At 41.5% G+C, this 13705-nt stretch overlaps 1 protein-coding gene across 3 annotated transcripts in view; it reads right to left on the reverse strand.

The window, feature by feature from the left end:
- Positions 1-971: 971 nt before the first annotated feature.
- The window catches only part of RAB3B (RAB3B, member RAS oncogene family), a 53217-nt gene continuing 40483 nt past the window's right edge, over positions 972-13705 (reverse strand). For all 3 annotated transcript variants that reach the window (XM_059478491.1, XM_059478490.1, XM_059478492.1), the window contains 3 exons: positions 11612-11730; positions 6358-6482; positions 972-2824 (listed from right to left, as the gene is read on the reverse strand). In XM_059478491.1, the coding sequence (XP_059334474.1) occupies positions 2637-2824; positions 6358-6482; positions 11612-11730 (432 nt within the window). In that variant the 3' untranslated portion in view covers positions 972-2636. The remainder of the gene's footprint in view (positions 2825-6357; positions 6483-11611; positions 11731-13705) is intronic.

Here is a 13705-nt window from a genome sequence, read left to right on the forward strand (position 1 = left end):
CCCACTACTCTCCTGCCAGGCAAACACACGGCTCTCTTCAAGCCCACATCACAAATTTCGAGTTTGCCTTCAGTGCAAGCAGGTTTATTTCCCGTGCCCTGACAAATCAGTGTCTCACATTCTGCCATTGCCCTTACAAGTTAATACAAATAACAATTACTCCTGACTCACTGCTGGTACTGAAACCAGCTGCAGGCCACTCAGGCAAAAGGCTTTCCCTGTATTCCTTCACAGCAAACAGAAGATTATGAGATACATCTCTGAATTAATATACATATTGTGTATCAGTCACCTGTGATGGTTTGATTCGTTATTTGAAATAAATTCTGCAGGATTTCTGCAAAATGTATGAGGCTTCTCCATGTATGCAATATCAGGCAGGGTAGAATTCCCAACTCTTTTCTTCCGACTGCCAGGTTTGTCCTGTGAAAAACAATTCTGCCCATCCTAGTTTGAAGGGCCTGGAATGCACTTGTATTCTTTAAAGAAGCCGATCTGACTTGACCAGAACAACAAAACACAGTTATATATTGGGTAGGAAAGGGAAAGGTCTTTTTTGCTACAGGAAAGAGTAAGTGAAAAAAATAATTGAAATTCTCTTTCTGCTGAATCCATTGTCCTTTATCAGGGAGCTGCTGAGCTGACAAATCAATATTTGCACTGAGGTTATATCTCCGCAGCTAAAAATCTGATGTGGATTTTTTTTTTATTTTATTGCTAGTTATACCTGTTGCCATAAAACCTGCTTCTTCTACAATTAGAACACAACACTATGCATTTATTGGCCAAATAATCCTTCTCCTCACTGTTCTAAACTTGCATAGTGATTTCAGATTGCTGGGTTCAAAGACCATCACCTGTCAAAGATCAATGTAGTTTGATGGACTTTTTAAAGCATTAAAAAGATTTCTCCACACACGTGGAGGATTCCTAACACAAGAAATGCAGCTGACACAAGCTCTCTGGCCACACCCAGTGAGTACATTTCTCTTTATTTTGCAGTTTCAGGAGTTTAGATACAACAAGCACAGTCCCAGCACTGCACAAATCACACTCTCAGCACGAGATCACACACACCCCCAACACGTCACAGTAGAGATTCCCAAAAGCAACAGACAGAGGGATCAAGCCTTTAGCACAATGAGCTCAAACCACTCCAAAAAAGTTGCACTTTTGTCAAGAATTTTGTGCTTTTCTTCTTAGAGCTACTACACTTTGAGACACAGCAGAAGGAAATTACAAAAGCACTCAGTGGTGTCATGATCCAACACATTACAGGGCAGTGGGCAGGCACTCCACTCCTGTTCCTGGCATCAGCAAGTCCTCCCAGTCAGATATCACAGACCAAAGGTAAAAACTTTCCAGAATTTTCCCTCTTAAGACAACCAACTTCTCTCCATGTCCACTCAGTTTAAAAATGTTGCCTCCCTTCAAAGCCACAAAAAGTTGACAGAATAACAGGATGTCTTTGCCACGTTTCATTTGCAGTTGTGTTTTATTAGTCACTCTTACTTTTCTAAAATTATACTTTGTGCTTGAATCTGAACCCAGAAAATCTAGCCCCCCACACACCCATCTAGAACAAGATTAAAAAAATAAATCAACAACAAAATGAAGAAAGATAATCTAATAATATTGGCACAAATACCTGCCAACACTCACATTTCGGTTTGTGATATTTTTATCTCTCTCACACAGTGCTGTTCCATATCTTACATGTTTTTGCCTCCAACCAAGCATCCAGCAGCCAACTCTCCTTTTCCTTCACCCTGCAAGCAGCTGATGAGAGAAGATCCAGCCTGGAGAGGTAAAACTGTAGGACACAGGGGAAAGGCTGCAGGACAGAGAGATTCTGGGGACAGGAATGTGCTGAACACAGCAACACCTCCAGCACTCTGCAAGCTGTGCTGAGAGGTTTGGAGGCAAGGGCAGCCCCTGGAAGGGCTCTTACTCCTACACTCAGCACCAGCCAAAGCACAGGGATGCTGCAAGGCCTCCTCCTCCTCCCCAGCCTGGCAGCTTTGATTCCTCTCTGTGTTTTTCATCTCTTTAGAGGCTTGACACAAAATCCAGCCCCTTCCTCTTCACTCTGGGGGACCTCACATTGTCAGACAGAAATGCTCTGCTTTCTTGCTCCATCCTACAAAAAAAACTGAGGTCCATGTCTGGAGGACAGCAACAATTCTCAAAATATCTGGGGATGTATTTGGTTTATGTTTTTTAAAAAGCATATTCTTGCTTTGTAAGATATTTTCCCCTTTCTGTTCTTAGACCTGATCCTCTCTAATTGGTTTTTGTGCTTTCTGCTGTTCTTGAGAAAAACACTCTTTCTGCAATAGAGGAATTTAGAATTTAAAAATGCAACATTCTCTGTAGAAATAACATTTGCATCACTACACAATTATTATTCTTCAGTGTAACTCACATTCACACAAGGTGCACTTACAATATTTTTTTCAGATTATTAAATTATTGAATGAGGAAATATATAATATTAACACTCCAGCACATTAAACAAACATACCAGTTTCCTACAACAGACACTTCTGCCTCTGGACTACATGATAATGCACCACCACAAATGAAAAGATAAAATTTAATCAGGGGACAAGGACATTTCTGAGTGTGAAAGGTCACTAGCACGAGCAGTTCTGCTGTGAAGGGGGAGGGTTGTCTGTGAGCCTCATGCTCCTTCCAGAAGTGCCCCTGGAATTGTCTGATTCTATGCTCTCTGACATCTTCTCACAGATGATATCCACCAGACGCTCAAACACCTGCCTCACGTTGATGTTTTCTTTGGCACTGGCCTCAAAATAGTCAAAACCTGGGAAAAAAGGGAACAAAATTATCAACAGAGATGAATGATCGTGATGGGTTTTAAAATATTGGTTTTTTTGGGATTTACCCGAAGAAAACAAGGCATCAGATAATCCTCAAAGCCAGTTGATTCCCACAATCTCAGAACAGTGAGCAGGAATACTTTAAAAAGTTATCAAGCTTCTTTAAGAGTGAAAAGGATACATGGGTCCTTCCCATGACCCTGGTAAGCACATCTGCAGGTAAGGGTAAACCCTGGGTAAGGGAGTCAATTCTGCCCCTTGCATCAGTGCAGGTGCCCTGGGCTGCAGCTGGTGACCAGCAAGGTGTGGGGACACCAGCAAGGTGTGGGGACACCAGCAAGGTGTGGGGACACCAGCAAGGTGTGGTGTTACATGACTTGTGAGGGTTCCTCAGGGTGAGAGAGATGGACGACAATCTTGGCTTCATGATCAGAAGGCTGGATTTATTACTTTATGATATAAAATACATTATGACTATAGTAATAGGAATAGAGAGACAAGTTCAGAAGCTGCTAAGCTAAGAATAGAATAGCAATCTGAAAACAAGAGAGCTCTCTGTGAATCTGTCCCAGAGAAAACTCAGTCCTGTGATTTGCCCTTAATTGTAAACATGGAACATGAGCCAATCACAGGTGCACCTGCTACATTCCACAGCAGCAGATAATAATTGTTTACATTCTTCTTCTGGGGCTTCAGCTTCCCAGAAGAGGAAAATTCCTAAAAGAAAGGATTTTTATGAAAGAATGTCCGTGACAGTGTGGGGAACCTCCCTGGGCTCCTCAGGCTCCCCCAAGCCCTGCTGCCCCCTGGCAAGAGCAGAGGTCAGAGAGAGAAAGAAGATGGGGGTTGCTTTCCTTCTGCTGACCAATTTCTGTCAAAATGCTGCTTGACCATTTAAACACAGAGCTTTTCTGATTAAAACAAACCAGAGCAGCAAGGCTGCAGTTACAGCAAGGAGGGGATGGCACCAGCTCCTCCTGCTGCCACCAGGGGCTGGGGGAGAAGCAGCCTGTGACAGACACCCCAGCCCTGCCTCAGCAGCAGGAATGCCCTGAACTGTGAAGCTTTTCCTTATCTCCCTCACCCCAGGGGCCTCGAGGGCCAACCAGGCTGTTGCTTCTCTTCTGTCAGGTTATTAAATTGCCAGCAGCAAGAGCTGAGGCCCCACGGAGAGTTTATTTTGCAATAAGCTCCGTTCTTGTCGTGCTTCATTCTGGGGATACTCAGCATTGCATCATTTCCCTTTGATTCTGCCACAAACAAAGAGAAAATTGGTCTCAACTGATTAGTGTGCCACTGCTGGCAGGCTGAGTCACCTCGATGTGGGGGATAAGTAGGTGTCCACCTCATTTGGAGCCTTTTAAGGTTCATGGGACCAGGGGTGAAGTGATGGTGATGTTTGCTTTGTTAGCAAACAGGGGGAGCTGCCCTGCCTCAGATGAGGGTTCTGTCTGCTCCAGTTGCTGTTTTGATGATGAATAAAAATGTATATAAAAAGCACAGGGAATCAGAGAACTGCACTTAGATATATCTGTTAGTCCAACATTGGCTTGGGTTCTGCTAAACCAATCTGTTTTGGTTCAGTTCACATTCAGGCTAACAACAATTTCTTAATCTGATTAGGGAATTATTTCAATGATGTTAATGTCACTATGCAAATTTAGATAAATATGCTGAGGGATAACCTTTATGTGAATCATTATGATGAATATTAGCACTTTAAGCAGTCAATTGCCAATTAGATTCCTCCCACGTAACTCACAAAATAATTTCATATAATGCTGTACACATTAGCACAGTTACTATAAGGAAAAACTGATCTGAGCAAATCAGATCTATGTTCCAGCACTTTTCAAAAGAGTCTTTTGGAAGTTGGGAGGTTACAGAAGAGCAGAGCTGGGACAGCACTCCCCAAAGGCTGTTGGGCTGTTCTGCACTGGGCTGGTTCCTCCAGGCTGAGCTGGACAAGCACCGGGTCAGGGCAGCACTGGGGATTCTTCTGCAAAACAGGTTCCTATTGATGGAATCAGTTGCTATGGTAACCCTGTGTGTGTTTTGAAGTGTCCCACATGTAAAGGATTCAGATTCTAGATGACAAGTTTGTATTGAAACAAGGAGATGAATTTTGGGAGGAGAAAAATACACTGGAAGTCCAAATTGGGTTGGGAGTTCAAATAAAACTCTCCATTTGCTGCTACATTGGTCTGGACAAAATTTCAATGACTAGCAGTGTAATTATTGCTGTGAGATGGGTGAACACACAGGCATCCACAACCTTCCTGAGAGTCTGCAAGCCAGGAACCAAGTTTATTCACCTTCATATTTTCAAAAACAAATTAAATTCTGATGGGTAAAAAAGAGCCCATAACTGATTTTGCAAACTAACCATATCTTTGTTTGCTTTGCCAATCCTACATGTAAATATTTACTCTTACAATAGTAACAATGCTCAAATTTGATATTTGCTTATTATTTGTTTAGGATGGCAGTGCCTCAAGGCTCCAGCCATGAATGGGACCCCTTTGTGTGTGCCATATGTAGAATTTACATTTTCAGGGCCACACTTTAAACTACACCAATGTATGCAGTGTGTCCTGGAACTCAGTATCTCCAGTTTAACAGTTTATGGGCACCCTCCAATTACTGTTTAAAAACTGAAGACAACACAGGAATTTATAAATTGAGGATGATAGTGATTCTTTTGAGTCTTTTGGTAAGAATCTCTGCTCTAACAAGCTAAACATTTATGCCCACTGTAAGGGTCTCCACTGTTACCTGAATGAAATTTTAGCAGGATTTACTTGTTACTTTAAATTCTTTAACAGAAACCAACAGTATAGTTAAATTTTAATGCAGAGACCTGATTTCATATTAAAAATATCTTATAGGCTATACTATATGAAAAGTGATAAATATCTTATAAACTAGTAAGAGTTTACTTGGCTCTTCGTTATAAAATTTTCATTGCAATCCCAGCTTCCTCTCAATGGAATTGTTTTGCTTTTTCTATCCCACATCAATAACAAAATGTCATTTTCTTACCTGGATAGAGAAGCCTGGTACATTTTTAAAATATGTTTTATTCAATTCTTCAGTTCTGAAGAATAAACTACTTTCTTTTTCATTGTTTAGTTAAAAAAATGCTTCAACAAAAATCAATGTTTGCATTGATTTGCAATGAGCACATGGTACTTAGAGACCTGACTCTGGAGACAGAATTATGTTTATGAAAACTTTTTCTCTTTTTGTTCTGCTGAGCTAATAAAAGCTTTTTTATTCAGATAAACTTTATCTTCCTTCTGCCTCTAGACACCACCTTTATAAACACAGCAACATTACAAGTATTCTACCAGGTATTCTTGGCCTACTGAGCCAAAAACAAGTGAAATATGAACCTAGAATATACCACATTTCTTAGTTGTGGGACCATTATTGAAGTATACTGCTGTACAAACTGAAAGGAGCAGAGTATAAAGAAGCAGAGGAAGAAAGGTGGAAAGAAAAGCTTTGCATGTACCCAGCTGATCTGCCAGATGTTTCCCCTTCTCCACAGGAACAATCCTGTCATCCTCCATGTCACATTTGTTTCCAACCAGGATCACTTGTGCATTGTCCCAGGAGTAAGTCTTGATTTGTGTGGCCCTACAGGAGGTCAAAAGAGATTGTTACATTCCATCAGCTGTGCCAAAACACAATCCTGTATGAAATATGAAAACAAATATATTACTGACACCATCAACATCCCCAGACTGTGTTAGTTAAGGACAAATGAGCAGGCTTACACACAAAGCAAAGATGCAGCCTGTGTAATTCACAGCACTGCTCCATTTTAGCACTCCTTAACTTTCTGTGACAACAAAGGTTCTTGTTAAGCCTTTGCAAGGGTTTTCACGATCACAAGATCCAGATAAAAAACTGAATCAAGTGATTTTTGAAGATTAGGGACAAAAAAGGCATTTTGTAAAGCTTATTCTCCTTTGGGTCTCATCTGTCAGAGCAACAACAATCAATTACAGCTCTTAAGGATTTTGTCCCATAAAGAAAGCCATACAGCAGATGCACACTTCATGCTGGATTTACAACTCCACATATAAGACAGAACAACAATAATTCTCTAATTTTCTGCAGCACATTTTGCTGTAGAGTTTTAGGAGCACCATAAGAACAGCTGGAAGTATCAAGGTGTCTTTGCTCAAACAGGAGAACTTCATGGAGACTGAAAATCACATAGAAACAACTGCAAACGGGAAAGAGAAATTTACCAAACTGGGAAGACAGAAGATCAAAGCAAGGCTCTGTGAGCTAACAGAACCCAGCAGGACTAAAGGACACCTAGGGCTGGGCAGGAGCAGCTGCAATGCCACACCAACACGAATTTCAGTGGCACAGGGGTGCAGAGCATGGGAGCTTGGCCAGGAGCACTCAGGTGAACTTGGAGCCTCTCAAGCTTTCTGTGGCTCGTGTGCTGAAACTGGAGTGGAGCTCACTATAGATTCCAGGATCTGACCTTACATTTGGCCTTTTTAGAGTTTCTCCATGACAAAAGAGAATGTTCTTTTTGTGCATCCTGAGGGGCCAATCCCCTCCCACCATCCTTGGTGTCCCAGAGCCAGCAACAGAACATTATTAGCTCAGTAGCATCCACTTTTATCCAACTTTTCAGACCCACACAATCTATTTTATCTCCACCAAGTCAGCTCTGTCTTTGAAGGCTCCCTCCTCCCCAAGGCTATGCCAGAAGCCATCCATCCCTCTCCTCCATCCTCCTCCACTCCCTAACTCACCTTCCCACTCTTTGCCCCACCACCACTCCAGGCAGGACACTGCAGTTTCAGGCAAATCTGCCACTTCCCAGGAGAGCCAGGAATCCACTCAAATTTTACTTCTGTGTAAGTTTCCTTGAACTCCCTTAACAATAAAGCACTTGATTCCCTCTCTTTTGAATTAGCAGCAGCCTCCAGCTCTGATATACTAATGACAATTTTTAATTAGTCTGAGTTGCTTACTTGCTTTTTTCCATGGAAAGCAGCCAGCTGTGTTACTCACAGGGACCTGGGGAAAGGGGGCATTCCATTGTGCAGCTTGCCTTGAAGAGACTGCCTTGGAGTGCCCTGGAGAACAGGAACCTCAGCCAAGCCCAGCCCCACAGTGCAACATGCAAAAATAAACAAAGACTGTGTGCAATGAAACTTCTTACTCTCCCCAGTGTCCTCCTGGAGAGGATCTCACTCCAATCCCAATTTTAGCTCCTCCAGTCTCACCCTTTTGAGTGTCTCCATGTAGATAAGTCCTGTGAGAGCTAATATGGATCTGTGGTGAGTTTTTGTGGGACTCTGGGGTTTCTCAAGGCTCATCAGAGAAGGGAGTGACTGCAGAAATCAGCCAGAAACCCAGGAAGATGAAATCTCCCCAGTCTCCCTCCATAAGCAATAGAGAAAAATAAAGTCACCCCAAGTCCAACTTCAAACTAAAAGCAGGCTTCTCTTTTGACTCACAGTTCAGCCTCTGGATTCATTCCAGCCCCTGGCATCCTATGGGGACACCCTGCCAAATCTTAACTATTTACACAGAATTACTTAAAAAATGAAAAAGAAACAAACAGGATGAAGGATCTCCCAGAGAACTGCATCCTCCTCCTTGCTTTGTACAAATTAGTGGAAAACCTATTACAGAATACCAATCTTTATTCTTCTTAGGAATAAAAAACAACCAAAAAAGTTATGAAGAACAAATAAAGGAACCCTGATGCCCATACAAAATGAAAGGCAGAAAATTTCCAGATGCTTTTGGAAAGATAAATGAACAATAACAAGGCTTGTGTGATGGAGCTGTTTCAACAACCATCAGGGCAGCCTAATATACACACTGGGAGAAACACATTTCTGTGACACAATAAAATGCTGTGCCTTGCTTGTGCTGAATTCCCCAAATTAACAATAAAGCACACACATTGTGCTTCATTCTTAGAAGAAAAATAATCTCAGGTTCACAATTACATGGAGGTATCAACAACTCAGTTTGGGTTAAAGATAAATAATGCTGATGATTTGTGAACCCAGATGTCACTTGTATCTAAGTTAAATTTTACCAATTTTTATTTCCCTTCTATGAAATTGTCTAGATTGTCCAAAGCACAGCTTCCATAATATTATATATTTACTTTACAGTTTCAAGTACTGAGTATATTTTAGCTCCATTGCAGTTTCAAACAAGGTATAAACAACTGATTTATCCACACACAAAACCATAAGCCCAACATCAAATAACAGCTACCAAAGAAGACTACAAAAAAAATTCTAGAAACTGAGCTGAAAGCTATGAAAGCTCATTTAACCCTTTCACTCACCCTACAGGAAAGACATATTCAAAGGAAATAATTAATTATTTTCAAATATCAATTAATACCAATCTTTGTGTTTGACTATTGATATTTTTTCTCTTGTAAAATAACCTGACTGAACTCTTGCCACACTGCAGTAAGGCAAATCACTCAGGCTTAATATTTTAAGGTTTCTCATACAATGTGTTGTACATTTTCCAGTGAACAAGAGAACAAGTCATATTCCAGGTATTCCCAAATGCATTTAAATGGTGTCTCTTTCTCAGTGGTTTTAAGATCATCATCATTAATTGGGGTGATTCATGTGAATGAAGGAAAGACTCTGCTTTGCATTCATATTCTACTTGGGGAGTTTGTCTAAATACTGATATTTAGATATTTAGATATTTAGATATGATGCTCTCACTCAGGAGAGAAAGTGCCTTTACTTGGTTTAGGAGAGGGGTGAGTGACACAAAGCAAATCAGGATTCTTTTCAGGACATCCCCCCCATAGGAAGAGTGAGGATAGGTAAAGGTCTCCAGGGAAGAAATAATTTGGCAGACTCATTTTTATTTATTCTCATTTCCCTTGTGGATAGATGAGGCCCAATCAGGAGGCTGCTAAAAGAGTCATGTGCCAATGATCCAGAGATGGAGATAAAGGAGCTCAAGTAGTAGACACCTTAATTTTCTATGCAGAGTACAGTTCATGACTGAAGATATATCCAGTGGAATAAGTTTTCATAATCATAACTGTATCATACAGAATGGTGGGGGGAAAAATCCTACTTGCTATGCTGGAAAATGGCCAATAGAGCAGCACCAGTGCCAGCCAAAAGCTTTTTTTTTTCCATTTCTTGTGCCTCTGGAAGTTTTGGAAGCAATTTTACAGACTGGGGGAGAAGCATGTCCTGCTGCAATAGCCACTAGAGGACTCTGCTGGCCCAGAGATGCTGGCTTGGCTGCAGTCCTCATCTCTCCACTGGATAAGTTTCAGGAAGGAAAGAGATGGTCCTTTTTATGCATCCCACTACCTCATTTGGGATCAGAACCTTAAAGCTGGCTGGAAAGATTCCTGACATACAGAGGAAAAACACTCTGATGGTTCACCTCTGTCCTTTGGCTGACAAGGTGCCCTTAGCAAAGATTCTCCTGCAGCTGCTGTGGCACAGGAAGACATGAATTCAGACAGACAGAGCTGACCTTTCCCAATTCTTATTCTCACACCAGTGCCTTTGGAAAAGACCTCAGACTACTTTTAATATAAAGCTTCAGGTTAAACTTCACCTGTGCAAACTTTAAAATAGTAGCAGCTCAAGAAATGGAGATTTGGTAAATTTTTGCTAACTTAAGACTGGTAAGTAAAACTTACTAGAGCAGAACCAACAGACAGACAGGTAGATGAACTGTGTGGTCATATGGGTCTTGTTTCATCAGGGAAACAAGCTGGAAATATTTAAAGTTTAGTGAACAGCTCACATGCCTGCACTCCTATGGAAAATATCCCTGTGCAGACACTTGCAGAAAAAGCTTCATTGAGCTTGGTGAGCAAAACTTGATGGATGAAACTGGTTTTGGCAAAACCTTTGGGTTTGTGTTTCTAACAAAAAAAAATAATGTATTCCTCAACCACAAGCTGCTGCTCAGGATGGGGCTGCAGATCATGGGGTGTTGAGGTACTGGGGATGGGGCATGAAGGTGGAGACTGCATCTTGGATGTGATCTTCATGAGAGAACAAAAACTGGGCAGTTTGGAGGAAACACAAATCACCTGAAACAACAAACCAGCTTTTGAGTTACAGCCTGGCTTAGGGGATACAGAATAGGTGTTCAGAAAGCCAGGCTGAGCCACATGCTAGGAGCCAGTGGCACAGCCAGGATGTCACATGCTCCAGAGGGTCACTGAGATCACTGCAAATCAATCTGCCTCAGGAGATCACATTAACCACTGCACTGCCCTTCTCTGCACCGTCACCACTGCTATCTGCAGTAATGAGCACCAGGAAAGCAGCAGCAATGACTGCAAGACATTTCAGTGGAGTCACAGGGCACTACTGAGGAGAAACACAGCCTTTCCCCAACTCCTGAGATGTGAATTGAACAACCACTGTTAATTTAATCTCTATTTTTAGCAGTGTAGCCAGAAATCTTATAAATCAAAAAAAAGCATTAAATGATTAATTTCTTCACAATAAATTGAAATTTTTAAAAGTAACAAATACTACAGCATGCAACAATATGTGATTTACAACCTTTTCATTAAAATGAAACTGTAGAATTTTTTCTAAGGAATGTTTATAAATCAAATTATTTAGTAAAGAAGAAAGAACATGGAGGTGATGGTGATGGAGGGTGGGATGTCTCATGTTCTCAACAAACAATTGTGGGGAGAGAACTGGCAAAAACCCAAACAAACCCAACATTACCAACAGCATTTCAGTATTTCCTACCAGTCCTGCACAGCATTGAAGGAGTCCTCACTGGTGATATCATACATGAGCACAAAGCCCATGGCCCCTCGGTAGTAGGCTGTAGTGATGGTCCTGTACCTTTCTTGTCCAGCTGTATCCTGCAACAGAAAGGAACATTTAGGCTTTAAGATTTCAGTTCTCAGAAGCAAAAACTGTGATTAGGTTCTATATCTAAAATAAGACAACCAGTCTTTGTTATTTTACATTTTAAAATTCTCAGTTGCTCCCAACTGAAATGAACTCTACTTACATTTTAGCATTAATTAGTCTTTTGCATCAACCATGATTTGTTAAATGCATTTTGACACATGTACTATTAAAAAAATACCAAAGATGTCAACCCTTTAATTGCTCTTCTCTGCCTCAGCTGCAATGCAATAATAAAATGTTAGCAGAGTTCACTGAAAACTGACACTTCAAAGCAGAGGCAAAATAACCAGTCCAGGACTGTTCCAGGCAGAAAACATTCTCATGTTGCAATTCAGTGTCATGGTCAGGGAAATGTCCTTGAGGAAGATTCTGGGGGTGACTCCCTTTCTTGCCTCAGGTTAGACACAAAAATTAAAGATTTGATGCAATCAACATTATTCTAGAAAGTGAAATTAATGTGGAATATCCTGATCACAGAGACTGAGGTGCACATACTAATATGAGATCTATTAATCCTGTTCTGTTGGTTCATCTTAATTCTGTTTACCCCCAGAGTTCCTGCAGAGTTCCTCCACCTGCAGTTGTCATTTCTGTGTTCAGCTGGGCAGCACAAAGGTGAACTCTGGCATATGCAACAGAAGAATTCTGAAAGACTTGTGACAGCTAGAAAACATGTCAACTACCATCTGTTGGACACCAGTAGCACTTTTCCTTTACATTTTGCAAGCTTATTTTTAAACTGAGGAATATTTCTACACCAGAACTGCAGCCCTACAGCCCAATCCATTCCCTCCAGACCTGCCTTCTGAAGCAAGGAGAGAAGTCATGTGCTGATTGTGTCTCTCACTCTGAAGGTCTTTTGAACAAATTTCATCCTTCTTTGGGCAAATGGCAGCTCTGTGAAACAGCTGCAGGGAGCCAAAAGGCTTTGCCTTCAAATTGTGTGCTCAGTATGAGGTGTCAAGTTATAGTTACTGTGATGGGTTTGTTCTAAAACGAACCATCCTTCAGTCCCCCAAAACCCACACTGAAGAAAGCATTGCTGCCACTGGTTTAAAATGGTATTAAAGCTCTAAGTAAAAAGACCCAAAAGGACTTTACAACCATGTAACTAGTTGGAAGAGTAAAATAAACCCACACAGAGCACTCTTGCAGGAGTAGAGATCAGACACAGCACCTCACCACAGCCCCAGGAGACAGTGGGGGGAAACTTAGCTTTAAAATCATCCTGCCCATCATACCCATCCATGCAGCTTTGTTTTTGCTGCATGCAGGAGACAGTGCTGGCCCTTGCAGAACACTCGGCAGCCAGTCTGGGGCTGCCTGTTGTTCTGCACCAGAACATCACAGAGCCTCTCTGCAGGACAGCACTTGTAAGTAAGCTCCCTACAGCTTGCTTAAAAGGCTCTGCTACTGCACTACTGTGAGACCATCCACAGCTGTAACACACTGTGAATTTCCCAGTGGAGAGGCTGTGCAGCAGGAATCTTGCTCTTTCTCCACCAGATGTCTGGGAAAAGATGTAATTTTTTCCCTTAAACTTGTGCATTTATTTCAGTACAGGGCAGTCCATTGGCTGATCACGATGAACCATTGCACAGTGGCTGAGGAATTGTTCTGTTCCCTCCTGGCAACAGGTCAGAGGTGGGAATATCAGAATGAGGTGGGCTCCACCCTGCAGCCTGAGTGACCATTTCTTTTCCTGCCAGTGATAAATCCATCACAGAGCACTCTCATGTTCACTGACACCACATCCCCCTTAGTGCTGAACAGCTAAACCAGCCATGACAACTAGATCCTAACTATATTTCTTCAAGCAAGAAAGGTCTCAGCAGTAATAGTATTGTTCTTTTGTTCAGAGAGATGATAGTTTATTTTAGCCTGATTTCCTAAAGACATGAAGTTTATTAAAACATCAGTCTC

The sequence above is a fragment of the Ammospiza nelsoni genome, chromosome 9 (assembly GCF_027579445.1).
Source record: "Ammospiza nelsoni isolate bAmmNel1 chromosome 9, bAmmNel1.pri, whole genome shotgun sequence".
Classification (NCBI taxonomy): domain Eukaryota; kingdom Metazoa; phylum Chordata; class Aves; order Passeriformes; family Passerellidae; genus Ammospiza; species Ammospiza nelsoni.